Source organism: Perna viridis, chromosome 14, assembly GCF_037379345.1.
Source record: "Perna viridis isolate PV_CMFRI_1.1 ecotype Kerala chromosome 14, ASM3737934v1, whole genome shotgun sequence".
Taxonomy (NCBI): domain Eukaryota; kingdom Metazoa; phylum Mollusca; class Bivalvia; order Mytilida; family Mytilidae; genus Perna; species Perna viridis.
In genome coordinates, this window is record NC_142458.1 from 1,696,246 (window position 1) to 1,721,713 (window position 25,468).

At 32.1% G+C, this 25,468-nt stretch overlaps 1 protein-coding gene across 3 annotated transcripts in view; it reads left to right on the forward strand.

Moving 5' to 3' along the window:
• The window catches only part of LOC148597699 (uncharacterized), a 37,729-nt gene that overhangs the window by 1,679 nt on the left and 10,582 nt on the right, over window positions 1–25,468 (forward strand). For 2 of the 3 annotated variants that reach the window (XM_088562593.1, XM_088562591.1), the window contains exons 2-12: window positions 1,268–1,386; window positions 3,268–3,379; window positions 5,269–5,354; window positions 7,187–7,278; window positions 8,597–8,708; window positions 9,252–9,358; window positions 16,260–16,386; window positions 17,216–17,336; window positions 20,644–20,729; window positions 21,991–22,121; window positions 25,205–25,264. In XM_088562593.1, coding sequence (XP_088418719.1) covers window positions 1,299–1,386; window positions 3,268–3,379; window positions 5,269–5,354; window positions 7,187–7,278; window positions 8,597–8,708; window positions 9,252–9,358; window positions 16,260–16,386; window positions 17,216–17,336; window positions 20,644–20,729; window positions 21,991–22,121; window positions 25,205–25,264 — 1,122 coding nt within the window. In that variant the 5' untranslated portion in view covers window positions 1,268–1,298. Of the gene's footprint in view, window positions 1–1,267; window positions 1,387–3,267; window positions 3,380–4,521; window positions 4,546–5,268; window positions 5,355–7,186; window positions 7,279–8,596; window positions 8,709–9,251; window positions 9,359–16,259; window positions 16,387–17,215; window positions 17,337–20,643; window positions 20,730–21,990; window positions 22,122–25,204; window positions 25,265–25,468 lie in introns of those variants that run through there. The other variant, XM_088562594.1, reaches the window with a different exon arrangement.

Genomic DNA, 25,468 nt, shown 5'->3' on the forward strand with positions numbered 1-25,468 from the left:
TGTTTTGCCAGAATTTATGAATATGTAAAACATTGTAAAAGGGGACTATTCTCTCATAGTCACAAATTTGACATATATGTAAAAGTCCTTTCTTTATCAATTAAATAATGATATTTATTGTGCATATCATTAAAATAAATTGGGCTTTACAATGTACATGTGAGTTAATGAAACAAACCTTAGAGATGTTTATACGCAAATGTACATGTATAGGCCACCCACAATTAAGTAGACTGCTTTTTTTTATCAGTATATATTGCTTATTTTCTATGTACATGTATATCTAAAATAAAATAGAAGAAACTCATGAAATGTTATTATAAGAATTGAATGTTTCATTTTTGATGTTTCATTGGTGCATGAAAGTGTTGACCAGTTGCACATTAGATATATGTATGTGCTATGGTCAAGGCTTTTACACAGCGATGGAACATTAAAAATGAAAGATTTAATTCTTAAATGCAAGTAAATGGTACAATTTTACACATAAAAAGTGCCTTATCCTATTATATTTTCAAGTACATGTGATACTGGTTGTGAATCCCATTACTTTGACATTTTTGAAGAATATTGATTTGGAGGAAAAAGATATGAGAACTCACCCATACAAAATAAGAAAATACACTTGCGCATGTACAAAAAAATATCTATCAGCAGATATATTGTATTAAAATGTAGGGGTTAAAAATATAATATTCTATCTTAAAAAGTATCAAGAGATTGCCTCAAAACTTATGAAAAAATACTGTAACCTGAGAATATTCTAAACCATGATAACTTCAATTGTAATTGGACATGTAGTATTTACTGATGTCATTATGTATTCACTGATGTCATTATGTAGTATTTACTGATGTCATTCACAAGAAATCGGTGCGGTTACTGAAATATTCTCATTCTTAAGTAATGAAACAAAAATTGTGATGCCAGGAATAATTAACTACGAGATAGAATTTTTTGCATTTGTAATAATAGAAATTCAATGTTTATTTCAGTTTTGACCTACATGTAAACACAAATTTGGGAATTGTACATGAGGCATGTTTTTTTTCGTCAGTTGTACATGTAAATAAAAAAAAATGCCAACAAGTTCATGTATTTGCAACTGATGAAGAATACATGTACCTGTTTATATTACTTTTTCTTATTAATATTGTATCTTTTCTTTTCCTGATAAGAATTAGTGTCAAAATTTTCAGTTTTGATAGTGAATATTTTGTTTATTCCTTGAGTTTCAATTAAATTGTTAAAATAATATATTTTGAAGATGTGGATTTGAAATACAGTAAACTGTTGTCATGTCATTGGCTGTACTCAGGAACTCTTTGTGTCATGGCTGTGGAAAAATTCAGCTTCAAAGATTTCTGTCTAGAAGTATTTCAAACAGTAAGTTCATGTATACAACTTATAGTGTTCTCTAGGCCGAAATTCATAAAGGGGGTGTGTTGACTGGCCTGAGGGTAGGGGATGGTGGTGGAAGCCCAGTGATTTTCTTTTTTATATATGGAATAAATTGAAAAGTATTTGACAGTATCTTTTCAATATATGTTATATGTATATAGAAAAGGGAACAGATATGGTGAAAAGCAACAAATGAAATGCACCATCGTATAACCCCTACAAAAATAATAAATACTGAAAGAGATCACCAAAAGGTCTTCAATAACTGTGAACACACTTCAAGTAAGCTCTTAAAGGTCCCGACAACAATAAAATCCATGGTAACAGAACGATGACACTCCTTCAAAATAAACTATACAGTCAAATAACGACACAGAGCCACATTAATGACCAATATTGACTAGGCGCGGATCCAAGGACAGTGTGCCGGATGTACGCCCTCTAAATGGGTAAGAAAAAATTTTTCACCTCTAGTTTCACCCCATCATATTTTTTGCCTTGCCTTGCATGGCATTTAATACAATTTACGCCCCCTAAACTCAAATCCTAGATCCGCACTATTTGACATTAGGGTGAAATCATTCATTTTTTAGTCTAACAAAATATCATGATGTAATTGCAAAAGACAACTTGGAAATAGTGAACAAACATCCAAAATCAACAAAATTAGATTAAGACAATGAAAAATTACCGAAAACATGCTTCATTCATAAATTATTTGTTGAAAATTTGAATTTGATCTTGAACTTAATATCATAAAGCAATGAATTGAGGGTAAAAAATGTGACATGTTATGAAGGTTTAGTTCAATTTTTATAAATATTGCTTTTGTTGTTTCCAAGTGGAGGCCATTTTTTGTTGCAAAAATAGGGAGCTTGACTTGTCTGTGCAATAAATTAAAAAGTATTTGGCTAATTCTTTTCAAATTTGTACATTTTGTTATAAGTGACGCAATGAAGGTCAAGGTTAATTTTTACAAATATCGTTTTTGTTGTTTTCAAGTTGAGGCCAGAATATTGATTTTAACCCTCGTCTATGTAATAATAAAGTAATTAGCAGATTTTTAACACAATTTTACAAAAATATAGACTTTCACTTTTGCCATGTTAGAATTGCAACTAATTAGAATTGTTCATAGTTGTATTTTTTATCCAGATTGCTGTCAATTTGACAACCTCTTGTTGAACACATGGATTTTTCTAGCATTCATCAGGGTCCTGTAAAAGGACCTTATGATTCCCTAAGAAAATGTTATCAAAGTCATGCTAATTTCCAAAATTTTATCTTTACCTCCCTAATGGCAAATTTGTCGATAATTCGCCCCCCCCCCCCCCCAAAAAAAAAAAAAACAAAAAAAAAAAGAGGGAAAGAAAACCCTGAAAAAGGTATTTCCCAAAATACCCAGATAAACCCCTGTAACACCATATTGTTGTTCCAACATCAGGGTTTGAGACTAATTATATTTGTTTGGTGGTCAGCAGGACTACTTCAGAGGTTAAAAAGGTAGTCTGCAGACAGTAATGACGGTTCTGTTTTTAGATCTTATGAAAAATAAGGCAAAATTTAGATATAGGCCTACCATGAAATTTTCTTTCAAGCAGTCCTCTCCAAAATTAGGGTAGCACAGAACTACCAGACTTCTGTTAGTGTCAAACCCTGATGTCTGACTATTATGGTTTTATTGGGATTTGACAAAATTACCACGTTTTATAAAACATTTAGATTTGTTTGCACTCAGAGATCATGGTGATAGTGAAACAATCATTGACCTAAAGCAAATATTTTATTCTATTAACAATTGTATATTAGTATAGCTAAGAATGAGTAGAGATACAAACATTTTTTTTTTCAATTGTCATTTTTCAGAAGTTGTACAGCTAACAGAAGAAATAACAGATGCCTTACACTGTGGTAAACCAGTAGTGGCTTTGGAGAGTACCATAATTACCCATGGAATGCCTTACCCACATAACTTCAGGTAAATTATAATTAACCATGGAATGCCTTGCCCACATAACTTCAGGTAAAAATAATTACCCATGGAATGCCTTACCCACATACAAAAAAAATGTAACTTCAGGTAAAACATAATTACCAATGGAATGCCTTACCCACATAACTTCAGGTAAAAGATAATTAACCATGGAATGCCTTAACCACATAACTTCAGGTAAAAATAATTAACCATGGAATGCCTTACCACATAACTTCATGTAAAAAATAATTAACCATGGATTGCCTTACCCACATAACTTCAGGTAAAACATAATTAACGATGGAATGCCTTACTCACATAACTTAAGATAAAAGATAATTAACCATGGAATGCCTTACCCACATAACTTCAGTTAAAAGATAATTATCCATGGAATGCCTTACCCACATAACTTCAGGTAAACCATAATTACCAATGGAATGCCTTACCCACATAACTTCAGGTAAAAAAATAATTACACATGGATTGCCTTACCCACATAACTTCAGGTAAAACATAATTACCCTTGGATTGCCTTACCCACATAACTTCAGGTAAAAGATAATTAACCATAGAATGCCTTACTCACATAACTTAATTAACCATGGAATGCTTTAACCACATTACTTCAGGTAAAAATGATTAAGCATGGAATGCCTTACCCACATAACTTTATGTAAAAAATAATTAACCATGGAATGCCTTACCCACATAACCTCAGGTAAAACATAATTAACCATGGAATGCCTTACTCACATAACTTAAGATAAAAGATAATTAACCATGGAATGCTTTAACCACATAACTTCAGGTAAAAATAATTAACCATGGAATGCCTTATCCACATAACTTCATGTAAAAAATAATTAACCATGGAATGCCTTACCCACATAACTTTATGTAAAAAATGATTAAGCATGGAATGCCTTACCCACATAACTTTATGTAAAAAATAATTAACCATGGAATGCCTTACCCACATAACCTCAGGTAAAACATAATTAACCATGGAATGCCTTACTCACATAACTTAAGATAAAAGATAATTAACCATGGAATGCTTTAACCACATAACTTCAGGTAAAAATAATTAACCATGGAATGCCTTATCCACATAACTTCATGTAAAAAATAATTAACCATGGAATGCCTTACCCACATAACTTCAGGTAAAAAATAATTACCCATGGAATGTCTTACCCACATAACTTCAGGTAAAAGATAATTACCCATGGAATGCCTTACCTACATAACTTAAAGTAAAATATAATTACCAATCGAATGCCTTACCCACATAACTTCAGGTAAAAAATAATTAACCAATAAATAAATCAGACAGAAATAATAGTTCTCAAGGAAAAAACATTCCAATGATATGAAAGAGTTGTGTACCTTATCCTACGTCTACCTCTTTAAGTCATAAGGATTTTTCATTTTTGATCAAGTTATTTTTGCTTATCCAACTTTTGTATAATTTACACTCATAAACCATATCTGTTACATACCTGCTACCATCACATTGGAGAAAAAAATCATTGGAAAAATTAGAATCTCCCATGTGAAATTTGTGGGAGGCTTTTGGTTAAAATTGCCACATTTTCTGTGAAAAATACTACACAATAGAATTTTTATATAAAAAAAAATGATTGTTTTCAACAGTGCCCCTGGGGCAGAATCTCCAACATGACTGTTCCTAAGATTAACAGGTACATGTATGACTGTTCCTAAGATAAACAGGTACATACATGTATGATAAGCTTCTTATGTTTTCTTGGTCTTGTCTTTCTCCCTTCCTGTTCATTATAGGGATATCTTGTTCATTGTTTTAATTTCTGTCTTTTTGTCATTATTTTAATCATATTTTCATTGGTAATGTCATTTTTTCTTTTCAGAACAGCCCAGCTTGCTGAGAGCATTATCAGAGACAATGATGTTGTCCCAGCCTCTATAGCTATCATTGAAGGAAAAGTTAAAGTCGGTTGGTACCCATATAGTTGATATATAGTAATGTATTTATATTAGTTTTATACATGTAACATTTAAAGATTACTTGTAGTTTTATTGTCCATTAGATACATGTAGCTGTGTTATGAAAAATTTAATGCTTAGTGCACAGGCACTTTAGGCATGGACGGTTTCTACCTACCCTCCTTTTATGCAAGAAGCATCATTTCTGTCATAATTCTTAATTTGATTGAAGCTTTTGCCAGTTTCTGGGCCCAATCATTGAAAAGTTCAGAAATATCACCATCTGATAAAAAATGACACAGGTACAAGTATTAAGTTTCAATGAATGGGTCCAGATACTTGCAAAAATACAATTTTTTAAACAAATAAATAAATCTGACATGAAATAATAGTTCTCAAGAAAAAAAGGGAGCTGTTGAAACCATCCATGCCCCAAGTGTCAGTGGCTTAGTGTAGGAAAGGTGTAGAGTGAACAAAATCGTCAAAATCTCTTAACATTACTGCTGACAAAAATGACTGGAGGTAGACCTGGGGTAAGGGACATAGCTCATAAAACAGTGATATGTTTGTATCATATTCAATTTCACCAAGAAAGGTTTTCTTTTTCAAGTTTAACTTTGAAACGGAATGAAGTCAGTCCGAGTTACTTTGATGCTTACATGAGATTGATGTAAAATGCTGAATACAAACATTCCAAAGATTTGTAAGAATTGTGTCCCTTACCCTAATTCCTTAATTCATAAGTATTTGATTACTGATTATGGTATGCAATGAACTGGTCAAGTACGCTTCATTCAAGATTTCAATGCTAATGGAGATAAAAGCTGACAGATATGGGATAGGTGCCTGAACATACAAAAAAAAAACCAACAGAATTGAGAATCTCCTATAATTTATTTCTCTTTCTCTGCCGAAGAAAATTCATTTCAATAATTATCTCCATCTTAGTACTTTTTTCTGTATCCCAATTTTGTTTTGCAATATAAGGAATTACTTTTCATCTGATCATCATGCTACCATTTGTCTTTTTAGTGTTATTTGTTTTGTTGTATTTGTTTCACAGCATAATAAATTTCTTTTCCTTTCATTTTGCTATATTCCGTTGTGTTTTGATGTATTTCATTTCGTTTTGTTTTCATTGTGTTTTGTTTTGTTGGTTTGTTTTGTAGTTTAGTTTTGCTCCATCCTTTGCCATGTTTGTCATCATTAACTTTTAACTCACCTTGCCTGAAGGGCCATGTGAGCTACCAGTATTGCCATTACTTGACGTCCGTCCTTGTTGTAGTCCGTCATTGTCATTAACAATTTTTCAAAACTCTTCTTCTCTTACACTTCTGGACCAGTTAGAACCAAACTTGATATGAATGTTCCTCAAGGTATTCTGCCTAGAAATAATATAGCGATTTTTAATTCATTGAAAAAAACGTGGCCACTGTATATGTAACTACAGGTAAGGTAGCAGTTTTTTGCATATAATAACCTATAACCAGAACCTTAGGTTTAGTCAAATTCTTAAATGGGGTGAAAGTGTTCAGCATCTTTGAATCTACTTGTGGTCAAATTTTTGTGAAATTTGTTTTGTTAAGTTGCCCTTTTAGCAAGTTTTTTTTTGGCATTTTTTAGGTTATTTTAAAATTCTTCACCTCTGAAACTACAGAATTCAATGTTGATATAATTGTTTCTTAGGTATGAGCATTAGGAATTTTTATCCAACATGGCTGCTTAATATAGAATGTAGCTCACAAAGCCAGGTGAGTGATTCAGGCTTTTTAGAGCCTAGAGTTTAGTGATTTTTTTAAACAGTTTTTTTCCATTGAATCTTTCTTATATTTATCTAACCAGGTCTCTCTGTTGATGAGCTGGAACTACTATCAAGGAGAGATAAACCTTGTATGAAAACTTCAAGGAGAGATTTGTCCTATGTTATTTCTCAGGTGAGACAGGAAGTAGAAAGGGAGATAATTTAGAATTTAACCTGCCAGTGGAATACTCTTTTATCAATGGCCTCTCATTATATTCATTTAAGTACCAGTCCAGATAAAATTCAGACACTGCCTATGGTAGAGGTGATTCATGGTATAGAAAAACCTACCAAACAAAAGATGCAGGTTTTGTTTACATAATGCTACATTTTTGTATATTCACACCTGTACTTTTGAAAAAAAAATGTATATTTATTTCTAACTAAATTCAACAAATCAAACAAAAATCAAGAACAATAACTCTTGCAATTTTAGACACAATCTTTTTTTATAAATTTTTTATTTTGAAAGTGCAACAACAAAATGACAAACTATGAGGTGTTATGTTATAATAAGAAATAAAAGTAAATTTGGTTGGTTTTTGACAAGAATCGCCTCCTTCCTGGTTTTTATAAGGAGGTATATTTTCTTGTTTTGTATCATCATACAAAAGGGTTACCAAAGTATGTAGCTCAGTTTAAATCAACATAATTGAAACACATTTGTTCTACATGTAGGTAAAATTAAGGAAAATCAGCAAAGTATTGAAATTGTTTTTTTTTTAAATGTAAATAGTTTTATTATATAGATAGCAGTGTTTTATCGAATGTTCACAGTTTAATAAATTTGGTAATTTCACTGTCAGACTTTTTCCCGTCAAAACGTCACAAATTTGATATTATTCCCGCAATCACAAAATTTATAATTCATGTTGAGAATATCGATAGAATATAAAGAAAATCTATATAATAAATAGGATAATTAATTGGTTATTGTGAATAACCAAAATATTATCACTCGTGCCAAGAACGCTTGAAGATTTAACTCATGAACAGAACAAGTTTCATCTGTCCCCTGTTCTAATTCACAGTTCTTCTTAAACCGCTGAATGAAACTTTTACAGATATTTTACTACATGATGCCATTGTGACCTATTTTGTTTATTTCCTTTTTTTGTTCGTGTTGCTCACAGTTTTTCTAGTTTTAAAAATGGTAAAAACTGTTGTAACAGGGAGCAGACAATAGAAATAGAAGGAAAGAGAATAAAATTAAACCAAAGATCCCAAAAAACCATGGAAACAAAACCTAAACAAGTCAAAATCAAGAATAGAAATGAAAATATATAATCAACTTTGACCTCTTTGAATTTAGTAAAATATTTTTTATAAAATAACATTTTTATTATGGGCAAATATTGGGTCATTCTGTATCCAATCCTACATAGATTTATTTGTCTTCAGTGATATCATGGGCCAAAAAATACTGTAGTGTGCAACTTCCTCTATTATAGGGTTTGAATGGAGGAACAACTGTTGCAGGAACGATGGTTATAGCCCATCATGTGGGGATACCTGTGTTTGTAACGGGTGGAATTGGAGGGGTTCACAGAGGGGCAGAGACCAGTAAGGCATTATACTTATTCTATGATATTGTGAATTAAGGGATGATGTCAGTCTGCTGAAAAATCAAAATTTTAGACATAAGTGTCACAAAATGGTAGAACTCTAATTGGGTATTTTTTGGCAGGTTGCTAACTTTGTTGTATGTAAAAAGTCAGTCAAAAAAATTCACTCTCTGCTTAACTGTTGTGATGGTTGGCTTAAAGTAAATGGTACTTAGTCTTTACTGTGAAAGTACTATTTTTTGTGGGGTACCAGTTTTCGTGGTTTTCGTGGGTGAGATAAACCACAGAATTTAGTTCCCAACGAAAAGGAGATTTTCAATGATGTGTATATTGAAAACCTCGGAACCATGAATTCAAGAATCCATGAATATGTGTATCCTCCACGAATTAAAGTAATTTCACAATACATGTTACAGTAGCATCACTTCATGACACTTCCAAATCCGTTTCATGGATATGCCAATAGTTAATCTGGTCAAAACAGTCCTTGAATAGTCTGAAAAATAATAATTAGCATGTATATTTGTATTTAACCTTCTAGGTATGGATATCAGTGCTGATTTAACGGAGCTTGGAAGAACACCAATCACTGTTGTGTCCGCTGGTGTGAAATCTATCTTAGATATCGGTAGAACATTGGAATATCTGGTGCGTATACTTATTGTAACAATAAGAGGACTTACATACAAGTCCATGTATGAATCAGGCAGGGTCTATATCAAAATATTGCAGATCACTGAAATGCAAAAGAACAAACTTTTAATACTCCATAGTGAGGTATTGGAACCAGATCCCCTGTTAGAAATTTATTTAAGGGGTTCAGGTTTTTTTTTCCAATTTTTCAGTGTTGTTTATCTTCTAAGAGCAGACAGATTGGAATGAATAATTACACATTTCATAATGTAGAATCTTAGAACAACTTAATTATAAAAATAAAAATATGTTGCCTTTTTTGGGGTGTAGCACATTTGATCAGATTTTGCATGATTCTAAGCTAGAGTGTTACCTAAATAGCAAAAACCTGCATTGATTACTGTTGAGGATGGAGACTTTAGCATGATTACTGATAAAAAGGGAGACTTAAATATGATTCTTAACTTCACAGTGAATTGTCAGTGCTTCATTGATGTCTTAAACACATTGGCATGAAGACAGTGTGTTGGTTTCAGAATCTATACTTAACAGAGTAACAGTCTTGCATTGTCAACAGAGTAATTATTCCTGATTTAGTCAAAATCCAGCGTAATAAGAGTACTTTTACCTAAGTTAATAGGTCAGTGCCCAGTTTCATAAAGAATCTCAATTTGAGATTTTTCTCCAATCATTCCTCAACTTGAATTTCGACCAATCAAATTACTTGAAATTGAAAAATCACAATGTGTGATTTTTTTTCTTATTAAACTCAGGCCAGATCTTTTATGAATTTACTTCTTTATAGTTTCTAAAGTATTTTTAAGTACTTCTCGGTCTAAGAATCGGGCAAAATGTGAACAAGGTGTCGCATGCATAAAAAACGCAGAAATTTTATTCAAGTATTTATACTCCATAATCCCCAGAAATAACCATCAAGGTGTTTGTAATTTTTTTTTAAAGATATTGATAGGTTGAATGAAAAGACAAAAAACATCATGGGAAAATGTGAAAAATCAGAAACAAGCATGTGAATACCCCATCCATCTGACAATATAACTCAACTTAAATATGCTTTTTCTTTTTGAAAAGACAATTAATTGATTTCTGCATCACTGGATTTGCTCAGAAATTTTTCAATATAATGTTAGCAAAACCAGGTGTTGACAAGAGTTATCTTCCTTTGATATGTTCATTTTCAGTGCATTTCAGTGAATTTGTTACTTAATTTACCAAAGTGGTATGGGGAAATCTTTCTATTTTTACTTGATTCTGATGGTTCAAATAATCAAATTAAACTTTCAAAATGGTGGTTTTTTAATACTGTGTTTTACCCACTGCCTGATTCTTTTAGAGACTGACACTGAAATTTTATTTCATTCAACAAAAACTTCGAAAAAATAAATAGGCAAATAGTGTAAGCATCAATCTATGTATGTAGATGCTATGAATCAAGATTGGCTCAAAATTTTGCTGTCAGAGGTGATGTATTTTGGAAATAACACACACAGTTCAGAGATTGATTGAACTTTTAATGCAGAGGCACAGCATGTATTATAGGAAGGCTTATTTTAATTGACCAAAACATTAGTAATATACCATCATTGCAGTATGTTATCTACTTAGTCAATGCTATTTGAGAACAGATAGCTCTGTCATCAAAGATAAAGCCTAAAATCATACTAAAAAAATACATACCTATTATTACTGCCTAATCAAAAGTCTTGATAAACAAATTTATAAAAATGTTCCACAGGAAGTGACATTACTTTGAATTTGACCAAAATATAATATGTCTGTTTCCTGTTACCCTTTATTATTATTACCACAAGTAATTCTTGTGTCTATTCTTAACATGTTATGCAAATTTTTGTTTAAGTCTGGATTGTTTTCCCATGAAGTCAATGTAAAATGGTTTTGATAAAATAAACAATTTCCCAACCATCCTAATTTTTTTTATCTTTTTATTCATGATAAAAATGAACATTTCTTTTCAGCTTTAGACGAGGTTTGTTATTGCACTTTTACTAGATGTGTTTCTTAGTTTATTTTATTGCTTTGTGGTTTAAATGTTAACATGATGCATGTACAGTGTACATGTAAACGTCTGACTCTGTACAGTGTACATGTAAACATCTGACTGTACAGTGTACATGTAAACATCCAACTCTGCACGGTGTACATGTAAACATCTGACTCTGTACACTGTACATGTAAATGTCTGACTCTGTACAGTGTACATGTAAACATCCGACTGTACAATGTACTTGTAAACATCTGATTCTGTACAGTGTACATGTAAACATCTGACTCTGTACAGTGTACATGTAAACATCTGACTCTGTACAGTGTACATGTAAATATCTGACCATGCTACTTAGTTTACTTACCTTGTTCTATGGTTTGTATGTTTACACAGAACAAGTACATACTATAGTTCTAATGCTTGATTTTTGTAAATACATTAATTTGTTTGCCTTATATAATTTTTTTGCCTTTTGTATTGATTTAGATATGACAGTGTAGCACAAAGAAAGCCAGAGCTTTTTTATGCCTTTTTTTAGGGGAGGGGGTTGTGACTTCAATCATTTTAAAATATCTAAAAATCCATAATTTTCCTTGATTTAAGGTTTTAATATGGATGTCCCTGATATTATGGCACAAATGAAAGGTTGGGATGGAATGGTTGTGACTTTAATTTTTTAAGAACTGAAAGGGCACAGAAACATTTTCCTGATGTTTGGATAATTAGTTGATTGATTAAAGGAGTTTGAATCTCATAGAAATTAAGATGCTGCAAGATGCTTTACCATTAACAGTAGGCAAGGATTGATTTTAGACTCAAGGGATCTCTTTGATTTTGGTCAAAATTTTATCCTGTGTCAAACATCTAATGGCAATATGAATTCAGAGCTGTATCAAGCATTAATAGTATTCTATATTTATCTTAACTTTCCTTGGTTTAACCTGTTGGCATATCATACTGCACCCTACTGAGCATTGAACCTAAGTTTGGAGAAAAGGGTAGAGTAGGAGTATCATGTGATATCTAAATTGATTCATGAAACATTTACAAGGTTTTAAGCAAACAGATATTTTCTAATCAATAATATAATTTTACTCAATTCCAATTTTGATTCCATTATCCCACATTGCCATTGTTTTTGATTTTGTTTATTATTTTGCAGCTGTGGGAATTGTGTGATTTTGTGTGTACATAGATTGCACTTGCTTGTACTATGCCAAATGTTGCCATTTCATACTACATATATTTTAAAAGTACCAAATAACGAAATATTTTACTTGACAAGATACTTCTTTTGGTACAACCTGCAAAAAATCGAAAATTAAATCTCCTTATACACGCCTTGAAACATTCACGTTTCCTATTTTAGTGTTCATGCATTGTATATCATGCATTTACACATCGTTTTGTGTTCATTAAAATGCATGATAAATGCACGATAGAAGCACGCTGGGAGTGTTTGTTTAAACACACGATAGGAGCATTCGTTTATTTTTGTACTTGGATTATTTCCTTGATTCAACTGTTATTTTTATATTTTTTGTTATTATTAATCTATATAATTTCATTAATTTTAATTTCTATTTTCTCTTTCTTCATTATTTATTAATATTATTATTTTTCACAGTTCGTCTATCGTACATTTAAATGCACGCTAGGATCGTATCTTTATCGTGCTGGGAGCATTTGTTTATCGTGCATTTGGTGAGCGTTTCACGTGTGTTTGCGGGAAACCTAAATGTCTCAAGAAGTGTACCTGCGAAGATAAAACTTAATTCCTTTATATAATTAAATATTATCAGTGTAAAGTCATTATTTTTTTCCAACTGCAAACAAAATTGTAATTGTATAATGGTTTCATGCTGTCTTTGCTGTCGTCATTACACACATTTCATTCCTGAAAAATAACTTGAGTATCAGTGATTAGATCTCAACGAAACTGTAACTGAAGGAGGTAGACCTAGGGTAAGGGACATAACTCTTGAAATCAGTGATATATTTTTATCATATACAATTTTACCAAAGCTTATCAACCTTTCATTTGAAAAAGAATGAAATCAATCCAAATTACTTTGTTGCTTAGATGTGATTGATATAAAATCCTTTACACAAATATTCCAATGACTTGGAAGAGTTATGTCCCTTACCTTAAATTGCCATACCACAAACAGAAGGCTAGGATTTATTTTAAGGGTTGTTATTGGAGCAATTTATAGTAAAGTGACCAAAAAGAGTTCACATTGATTCTGTTTAAAGTCTAATCCAGTGTCAAATATTTAATCAGAATCTGAATTAAGAGTTGTACCAAGCTTGAATGATGTGTCAATACTTGCCCCAACTATTCAGGGTTTGACCTCAGTGGTTGTAATACTATCAAGCTGCACCCTGCAAAGCATTTTGTCAATATTTGCTTTTAAAAAATACAGTGAAATCTGCCTAAACTGAACCCTGAATAATCTCTTGAGCAAGACACTTGTATTAAAATAAATGTGGGTCTGCCTAAAACCAGGCAGTGATTCGTCATATCTGAAGATAATCATTGATACTGTTCAAATACATTTGTTATATCCTTAGAAAACAACCCTTCCTATGTTAATTTCCATGTATCTGCTACGCAGTACTAAATATTTTTTGACTGGTTATAGTGTACTGGCAGGAAATTTTCCCGTACTTTTTTGTAGTAGAACCTAACCAGATTTGTAGTGTTATATTTCTAGTAGGCAGCTTTCATTTACACTATTTTTAATACAGTTTCTATCAGGCTTATTGAAAGATTTCCATTCAATAAATATTTGGGATTAAAGAAATGCATGACTAATCGCAAGCTTCTGCCTGGATTTAATGCAGAGCTGCACTTTTAACTTTGGTAAACCAAACCAATTTTAAAGTGCAACCGGGAACCAGTCCAGGGTTCTGTTTTGACAATTTTCACTTTAGTTCATTCAAATGCCTTTTATAAAGTCAAATATTTGGACTGAGTCAAGATTGTGGATTTTGTATTAATGTTTATGGTTTCTTATAACTAGTCACTTTGTTACTTTAGAAACTATTAGTGGCATCATAGGTGGATGATGGCTTGAATTTCTGTCATATCAAGAGGCCAAAATTTCCCAATGGAATCATAGAGAAAAAAGTTATATAACTCATGAAAGTTGAATATTGCAAAATATCAATTCACCTTTTTGTTTCGATGTTCAACTTTCACTGTTACTACCATATGTTTAAGCTTTCATAGAAAATAATACATGGTACAAAATGTATTATCTATGTCACATGTTATTTCATCCTGAGATATCTATATCAGCATGAAGGCCTGATCTGGGCTGATGTTGATTGAAGGTGATACTTCATGTTATATACTTTTTGCAGTATTATATACATTTTTTCATATTTGTAAATTAGAGAGTATTACAGTATACACGAGAAACCTTGCAATGAAAATCGTAGAAAAAGAAAGGGGTGATAAGGTTAGTTACAGTGGTGTGATAAAAGATATAACCTCACAATCCTTTATATAAGTCAAACCTTCTAGACTATATTAGATATTCAAAACTACTGTATTTACTACGAAATAAAGGATATCATGTTATTATTATGTGATACTTTACATATGTGATTATCATGTGACACTTTACATACGTGATTATCATGTGACACTTAACATACATGATTATCATACAAATCAAGCAGCATATGTGGCACATGCATCTTTATAGTTAAGTGATTTGAGTTATTTAAATGTGTTTACAGAAACTGGTAGAAAGCCTAGGGTGTAGTAGATTCTTTGTTTCTCAATGTTTTTTTAATCTTTCATTGCAAAGTTATGGAACTTTAAATAAAAAAAAATATGGGATGATTTTACTGTTTAAAACAAGTCTTTAACAAAATGAAACCTCTCTAAACCAGACACTTTTTTAAGTCCTGACATATCAGTTAAATGTATTCTGAACCTTGTTATCCAAACACCTGTCTAAACTGGACACCTGTCTAAACCGAACACCTGTCTGAACCAAACACCTGTTTAATCTGGACACCTGTCTAAACCAAACACATGTCTGAACTGGACAATTTCTGACTTCTGTAAGGGGTTTGGTATCGACACAAATTTTACTGTTGATTCAAGAAGTAACTTTCTTTTTAGTTGGATAACAATATTTTGTCTATCAACTCATGGACCAAATTTTGTTATGTGACTGTGTGAAGTCATCAACCTTTTTTGATGATCTACTCATTAAATTTTGATACTATAATTAAATTTTAAGGAATGATTTTTTTGTTTATTCTAAATAACCTCAATGCTTGTGGTGCACACTGGAACATAACCTGCGTTTAATGTGAACAGCCCCTGAACCAATCTATGCAGATATTTGACAGATTCATGACAGATCATGATTGAATGATTGCTGACCAACAGACAGATTTAATCATGTTTTTTTTTTACGTAAAATGAGGGATGATCAGTTTGCTTAAATTTCTAAATTTCTATTGAAACACATTTGATATAGTGATATATTAAATTTTCTTTAAATTTCAAATTTTAATCCACATATTGTATTTCGTTTGAAAAAACAAATTAGAAAAGAAAAGTAATTAAAAGTTAAAATGATGTCTTAATTTATAGCACTTAGTTAATAGACAAATCCATAAAAACTAGTCACTAATCAGTGGTCACATAATCTAAAATGGAAGTTATCACTTAATAGCAGATCAGTTTGACAAATTGTTGATCAATGACAGATCGCTATTTAAGTTGCATGGATCCATTCAGGTACTGTACCATGTGATTTACCGTAGATAATTTCTTGATAAATGGAAAAAATATAACTATCACTCCTTATTATAATTTTAAGTGCAACTGCTTCAATAATATATACTGGTTCCTTTCTTTTCTAGGAGACAGAAGGAGTTTGTGTAGCTAGTTATGGTACCAGTAGAAATTTCCCAGCATTCTTTGTATCATGTAGTGGATACCAGTCCCCTTACAATATTAAAGATGAAAAAGAGGCTGCTAGACTTATTGGTATGTTCTTGTCACCTTTGATATACTATAAATGGTGAAAATATATAACACCCCCCCCCCCACCCCCGCTCAACAAGTTTGACATTCTGTTCTTCCATCTGAATTCTATCACAATTATCTCCACTACCAATGGATGGATTGATTTCAAATGTGGTATGTACCTTTATATAGATTGGACATATGTTGTAAATATTTCTGGTAATTGTCCAATATCCACTTCCTGTTTTGTGGGGCTTCATCTTTTTTCGGTTTATGGAAGGTAGAGAGAATTTGTTCACAAAATTCTCAGATGCCACTTGACAGATTGATTTCAAATGTGGTACACGTATGTGGCTTTATTTTGATGGATCATACATTGTAAGCAATTTTGGTAATGCTTTCTTACATCAACTTCCTGTTTCATGGGACTTGTATAAGTTGGCCTATTCCAAGCAAAACAATGCTAACAGCTTAATGTTTTGGACAGGGCTGTAAAAATTTCCACTTTATAGTATTTCAGATTTAAAATTATTGAAAATTATGTGACATAGATGTTATCTAAATTCGTATTTAGAATCACAAAAGTACCCATTTAGGTTGAAAATGGAAAAAAGGAAAGATTAATTATGCACAGTAATTTAGGAAATTAAGCCACATACATGTACACTACATCAATTTACAGCTTACTTCAATTTCGCCTGAACAGAGAAACATACAGTGTATTGATAAGTATTGTAATGACATGTCAGTTTTCGTAAAAATCCGGTAGTGGATGAAACATCATATGAAATAACCCATCACTTTGTAATTTGAGTTTATACCTGTGTATCTGTATTGTTGATACTTTCAGACACTCATTACAGTTTAGGTTTAGATAGTGGGGTATTGATAGCAGTCCCGATCCCAGAGGAATCATCAGCGGAGGGGCAAAACATTGAATCAGCCATTCAGACTGTCTTAGAGGAAGCTAGGTAAATGTTTCCTATGAAGTGCAGACAGCCATTCAGACTGTCTTAGAGGAAGCTAGGTAAATGTTTCCTATGAAGTGCAGGCAGCCATTCAGACTGTCTTACAGGAAGCTAGGTGAATATTTCCTATGAAGTGCTGGAAAAATTTTAAAAAATGATGAATCATGCAAGAAAAAATAAATGAATTTGATAATATAAGACCTCAATAATATTCAACTTATGCTTTCAATACACACATTTTAACAGAATAGAAAAAAAACTGCATGTGATAATTTAATAAAATTTCTCTAGTATTAAGATACCTCCAAGTGGAGCTTGGTATAAAAGTCTTTAAAAATACACATTCATTTTTTTAACTAATGCATATGATTCAGAGATGGGTTAGATATATCAAATGATTAGTTCTGAATTTTGACTTTCTTCCACTTGTCAAAATCACAACTTGCATTCAAAATTGAATTATTAAAACAAAATTCCATGGAATTTTGTCCCAAGTTCTGTCAAACAGTTGCAAAAGTAATGCAAAAAAACATTTCAAATTTAAGGAAGGAACCCATATCAAAATGAAAATATAATTGAACCTGCCCTAACCTCAGTGTAAGAAAGAAACCCCCAATCAAATTGGATATATAGTCGAATGTGCCCAAACCACATTGTAAGGAAGGAACCCCCTATCAAATCAGATGTATAGTTGAATGTGCCCTAACCTCATTTTAAGGAAGGAACCCCCAATCAAATCGGATATATAGTCGAATGTGCCCTAACCTCATTTTAAGGAAGGAACCCCCAATCAAATCGGATATGTAGTTGAATGTTCCCTAACCTCAATGTAAGGAAGGAACCCCCTATCAAATTGGATATATAGTCGAATGTGCCCTAACCTCATTGTAAGGAAGAAACCCCCTATCAAATTGGAAATACAGTCGAATGTGCCCAAACCTCATTGTAAGGAAGGAACCCCTATCAAATTGGATATATAGTTGAATGTGCCCTAACCTCATTGTAAGCAAGGAACCCCTATCAAATTGGATATATAGTTGAATATGCCCTAACCTCATTGTAAGCAAGGAACCCCTATCAAATTGGAAATATAGCCAAACCTGCTGTAAACTCAATGTAAAGGAGGAACCCTCTTTCAAATTTGAAGAAATAGTTGAACATGCCCTAACATTTACCTCAAACCAGTTGTCACCTTTTTTTACCCAATCTGTAAATGTCTCAGGTTGTAAAATACTGAATCTTGTCCATACGACATAATGCCATAATAATACATGTCACTTTCTGTTGCTAAATAAAGTACATATACATATAGACACATACATGCATATATATTAGCATTTGATTTAACCTCTTATTAAAGGTCATGTCTTGTTTTTGTGAGAATGCTTTTGGTGTTTTTTTTTTTACTTCGGTTGCATCATGTTGATTGTATTTGATGCAATGAATTTTAATTTACTCCAGTTTTAGCTGTGTTTAGGCCAAGTATTGTATTTTTTTTATACAAGCGGCCATGGTCAATGCACTTTAAGATCATGTGTAGCGGTACATATGTGAAAACTGACTGTACCTTAACTGGATCAGATCTAAGCTCATAGTAATCTACACATGTATTAAGTTCCATATATAACTGAGAACTATATGCTAATGCTAAAGTGGTTCATGGTGAAGAAAAACCTACTGAACAAATGATGATTTTTTGGTCCACATAAGCTATAATGTTTACATAACAATAGTTCTATCTGTATTCAGATTTGTATTATTTTTTTTTTAGAAAATCCTACATTCATCTCCCCCTGGATACAACCAAATCAAACAAAATCCAAAACAATAAGTCTTACAATGTGCCAGTTTCATACACAATCTATATTATTTCTATCCTGAAAGTGCAACAACCAAATTACAAATGAAGGCCAAAACTGTAATTAAGTGTGTTTCCCCTTATACTACCTACCCAGAAAAATTGTTCCTACCCAAATGATTTTATTGTAATTCTCAGACAAGATTTTATTTTTATTTTCAAAAAATGTTCACTTCTTTGATCATGGTGTGTGCAGAATCATATGAACTTTGTGAAAAAAAATGTTTTCCCTACCTACCCAAAGCTAAGAGCTAAGGGTTGGGTAAGTGGAAAACAAACATTATTTATATGTGGTCAAAGATTGGTACTGTTTCTGAATTCCAAATAAAAGTAAATTAGGTTGGTTTTTGACATGCATGAATCACCTCATGTCTGATTTTATATGGACTGGTACTTAAACAGTTAAATGTACATGTATTCAAAGCAATAACTATTTGCTCCACTGTCATTTTATGGAATATTATGATATACTGTTGTCTGGCCGTCTGTCCACATGACAAACCTGTGATGGGATTTTAGTGATATATATTGATCATATGTTTTTCTTTATGGAACAGGAAATATTTTTTCAAGGCCATGTGAGCTATTGGCATCCATTGTCGTCCGTCTTCATCATCAACAACTTTTCAAAACTCTTCTCTGACGCTACTTGACCAATTGGAACTAAACTTGGTATGAATGTTCATTGGAGTATCGTGCATAGAACTGTTGTGGTGATTTTTGATCTGTCATAAAACATGGCCACCATGACTAAAAATAGAACTAGGGAGTCAGACAGTAGTTTCTGGCATTTATCTCAAAAACTGTTAGATTTAGCAAAATTATTTCTGTAGCTGAAATGACCCATATTATAAGGCCTTAAAAAGTCTTCAGGGATCAAAATTGTCAGGTGACTCCTTGTACAGAAGAAAAGATAACCACATATCCTTGGTTATGACGTCACAAATACAATTTTTTTAAAACATTTTTGAATCTCTGGAATGATTGAGGTCAGGATTTTATTTGATAAAATGATATGAAGTTATTACTATGCATTGTTTTGTTGGCATATTTTAATTTTGCACTTGTATTAAAATGTATTTTTCTCTCCATGAAGAGAATGTGTGTATGAATTTTTATATATAATAATATTTAACTGGTGCCTAATTATAACCCAGTGGTTGGTATACTGAAATCACCTTGTCTGTTTATCATTCTCTTCTTCAGTCCAAATTTCCATACAATTATCTCTGCTCCCAATGAATTTATATATTTCAAATTTGGTTTGTGGCTTTATGTAAATAAGTCATACATTGTAAATGAATTTGGATGCTCTCCAATATCAACTTCCTTTACAAGTGGGGGTATGCAAAGTACAACAACATGTGCAACTTTTTGTTTATTGTAGCAAAATCTTAATTATTTATTTATATATCAGTTATTATTGTGGTTCTTTTTTTTTCTTTTTTGTAGAGATAACAGTATCACTGGAAAGGAAGTTACACCGTTTATATTGGACCGTGTCAATGAAATGACAAAAGGATCGTCTCTCGCTGCTAGTATCTTTTATCAGTTACTTCAATGTTTTTATAAGCAAACTGACTGTTTTAGCTGATTTTGATCAGTAATTACACTTGTGCCCTGACAAGAGGTATACTGTATTACCATGTCATTATTTCCTCTGACTGGGGGGGTTGTTTAATTGAGGGGGCCCCTTTTTGGTATTGAAAGAAATTTAGAAATAAATTTGCATCGAAAGAATTTATTTCTTGCAGTTATGTATCTGGAAGGATGAAATGTGTTAAATATTTTCATTGTAACACACTTATAAGTCAAACTATCCGTCCTTTCATTCATATTTTACCATTTATGAATAGGAAGTGAAGAGAAGTGATTTTAACCAAGTAACATTGGTGGCATAAATCAAATTGATAAAAGTGTCTACTTTTTGAAAACCTTGTGTTAAAAATTATTTTCTTAAGCTGATATTGTTTTTATTTAAGTATAATTATAATGTAGGACTCTGTTAATAAGGCTTTTGAATGTAAATGCATATTAACTTTTGGACAGATTTAAAATTAGGGAAAAAGGTGAAATTGAATAAAATTTGTAAATGTGTTGAAGTTAGATCAGTAGTATAGATTGACTTTCAGTTTATACATATTAAAAAGGAACATTTCTTGTTAGTAATTTAAATGCAATGTATGATCACAATTTTATTAAACTTCATATAATCTTTGAAATCTTGTCAATGCTACGGTTTTCACAAGAATCAAAAACTGCCAGTGTATCTGCACTTTGATAATAAGTTTTCAGCCAAAATATGTATCTTGATTACTATGAAAACTCAAATAGACATTAAAAAACCTTCAACTAATGAAATGGTGCTTTATATAAGGCTTACAGACATCAAAATCTCTTCTGAGTCAAAGTTGTAGGGTGACTCCTTGTTAGAGTTATTGCCCTTGAAAGGCAGACAGTGAATCAGGTGAATGATTTAGGTACCTAGGAGCCGCTTGTTTAGAAGGTTTTTCTTTTATTCAGGATTTGGTTTAGACAGGTTTTACTGTAGAATGGAATATCATTGTTAGATTTTTACTCAATTATTTTTTTTTCTTTTTTCGTGTTATAAATTTGAGGCTTTGGTATGGCACAAAATGCAAGGCTTTACCTGTTGCAAATACACACACGGGCTGTATTCCACACCTTGTTTTTGTATTTGATGGCGACGATTTTAGGATGAACAAGCTGAAAAGATAGACATTTAAAAATTATCTTCTAAATAATATAACAGACCTGTTATCCTTGACATTTACACAGATATAGCTTTAGTGGAGAATAACGCAGAAGTAGGAAGCCGAATAGCCAGAGAACTAGCTGATTTAAGGAAAAACAATACCGTTAGTTCTCCGTACTGGTCAATGTCAGGGCCACCCAATGATGGAAGAATTGTAAGATTATTATAGCAGATTAGGATTATTTAAATGTACAATGCCACAAGTTTACAACAGTGCCACACGTGCCACACGTGATAATCAAATGGTTTGTAACATATGATTATTATATTTTGAGCATGATATGATATTAAATTATTTAATATTTTTTCAACGAGATGAGCATTAGAAACTCCTGTGAGTTAAAAAAAAATTAAATAATCTGTCTACCCTGTTTTGCAGAAGTTTAAGGTATCAGTTTTCTTTTATTTTCAGTTTTAATATGTAAGTTTTATAAGTGCTGAAAAGTTTCCTTTCGGGACTATTTTCTGGCGGAGTGCTATGTGACATCATGTGTGTTTTTGCAGCCATATAATAATTTTCATTCTCACTCACCTGGCGTGAGATTGGAAATTATCGTACAGCAAGATCAAAAGGATTTTAAACAAAGTAGCGATAATTACATGTAATTATAGCATGATTATCATTAATGATAATCATATGTTTTTTACAAACATATGGCCCAATACCTTGTATAAACTTTGACCCGAGTCGGATGAGAAGTAGTACATGTACTGGACAGACACTAATTTGCAACTGATACTAATATGTTGTGCTAGAATATCAGTAACATTAATTAATCAGAGTGAAGTGTGTTAGAGACTTTAAAATCTTTGAATGCTTGACAAAAAGATGGAGAAAATGAATTATTTACTCAGAAGAATTATTTTAGAAGCAAACCAAGTGCCAGATTCAAGGATTATAGTGATGTTCTAGAGGACATTTAAGCATTATTTTGGAGTTTGAGATAAGTAGAAAGGCAAATCAAACTTAGTCCCCATTTTCAAGTGGAGTATGTATGTAAATTTATCATATGATTATCACATGGTTACCATATGCTTATTATAGAATATCACATGATTACCATATGATTAACATAGCTTATCACATGATCACTGTATGATTATCATATGAATCAGGAACCATATGTCATATGTGGCACATGTGGCTGTGAAAATTACCATTCAACATCAATTTAAATAGCATATCAAAAACTTAAATTTTTTGACTGATTCATTTTCACTTTGTTTTGCAACAAGGCCTATATCACAAACTATAAATTGTGATGAATATTTTTTGAAGATTATTTTTTAAACACTTTGAGGAATGATCAAAGTTAAAAGAGTAATCAAGGGAACCAAGGTTATAGCGGTAATCAAAAGAATGTAATCCAGGGACAAAGACCCAACATGGAAAACAGACATACACAACAAAGAACATAAAGAAACTAAAGTCATACATACAAAGTAACAAAAGCAAATGAGCAACTCGGACTCCACTAAAAACTGGGAGCATGGACCAGATGCACCGGTAGGGTAAGCGTCCTCTGCTTTTGCTCATAAAAAGTCAAGTCCGGGGTAGACAAATGAGGAAAGGAAAACTATGACCCATTGAATAAATCAGTTTTCATGGTGCAGATGGATACACCATAACGATCCACGAGTTCATAATGACAAACATAAGAACTTTTGTAGTGATGACTTCAATCTTGTAGCAACATAACCCTGTTCCAGAAGCCTATTTATTAGAGTTCAAGTGCGATACAAAAAGTCTGTGTAGTTTCGACAAGCACTGGCATAATGTATGAGTTGTGATATGAACACTCCATACGCAGGTGCTGAAGGGATGTTGCCACAGATGAAAGGAAAGTTGACAATTCTGAATGAAAACTCATCACGTTTGTCGTAAAGTTTGGTCAATAGTTTTTCATCGATTTCTAAGTGTATGTCAAGATATGAGGCTGACTTCACAGTGTCTGTAGTATCCTTTATCTCAAGTTGTTTTGGGTAGATGTGATGTATCAAATCCCCAAAATTAGGATTGTTAAAAGATAGTACATAATCTATATAGCAGAAACTGAGATTGAAGGATCTAGCCAAACGATATTCTTTCTTTCTGATCAGATCAGCTGTAAAGTCAGCCTCATTAGAGTGAAGGAATAGGTCAGCAAGTCAAGGAGCACAATTTGTTCCCATGGGAAGGCCGACCGTTTGTTAAAAAACATGTCCACCACAATGGACAAATATGTTGTCGATTAAAAATTCCAACATTTTGTAAACATTTTCCTCTGTATATTTGGAAGATGATTGGAAATATTTCTTACAAAGTATAAGGAATCTCTACCAAGAACTATATATTTGTATCTAGGTGTACCGTCTTTTTTGGAAAAACAACGATGTATAATGTTATACAAAAGTATACAATTGTACAGCTGTAACATATACATATTATACAGTTTATAAATGTTTTCTTATGGCTATTCATCATTTGTGCAAGAATGAAAAGATGCAAAATATAATTATACCCCCCCAACCCAGATAGTCACTGGTATTTAAGAATCACCTTGTCCTTCTGTTGATCCACCATTTTGTCTGTCTGCCTGTTTGTCATTCCATTTGTCAGAATCTACTCACAGTTATCATAGCTACAATTTGATGGATCAATTTTAATTTTGTGTGTGGCTTTATACGGTTAGAGAACATGATGTAAGTGATTTTGGTTGCTGTTTGATATCAACTTCCTGTTTCATCTGACTTAGCTATTTTTCATGTTTTTACTATATGGAATGATTAAAAGTATTTTCTTTACAAAAAGCATGCCTCCCAATAGATGCATTCAATTCAGATGTGATGTGTTGCTTTATATAGAATAGGCATACTTTGATTTTAGGTGTTGTCCGATGTCAACTTCCTGTACGAGTGGAAGTATTACTTGTCATGCAACTTCTGATATGAAAATTTTCTTTATGCTTTTTTGATCTACATGTGCTTTATTCTGACAACAATAAGTCCTTTTTTTGTTCAGAATAATGAATTTGTGAACAATAGCCACTTTTAAAAAGTAAAAAGGAAGTGAATATAGATAAAATATGAATAAAATGTAAAAACATTGAAAAATATGTATTCAGATCTGTCTATAAAAGTGAATGTGTTGCTGGATTTGTGATATGTATGATTAACTTCTGTTTGATTTTTTTTTGTGGAGACTGATTAAAATACTGTGAAATAAACAACATGTATGAACTTAACATTATGTTTTAGGTTGTAGTTGGAGGTTCCATTGTTGATTACTATGCAAAGGTGTCTACTGAAGAATTTCAGGTGAGAACGTATAATAATATATCATACATGTATGTAACGAGGTATGGTGTATATGTTAAAGAGACAACAACCCAACCAGGATGAAAATGTCAGCCCAAGGCCGCCAATTGGTCTTTAATGAGTGACGAGAAAACCCTTACACCACAGGTCAGACTGCCCCTAAACATCATTATACACAGGTACAGCAAAAGAGCTGCCCCTATT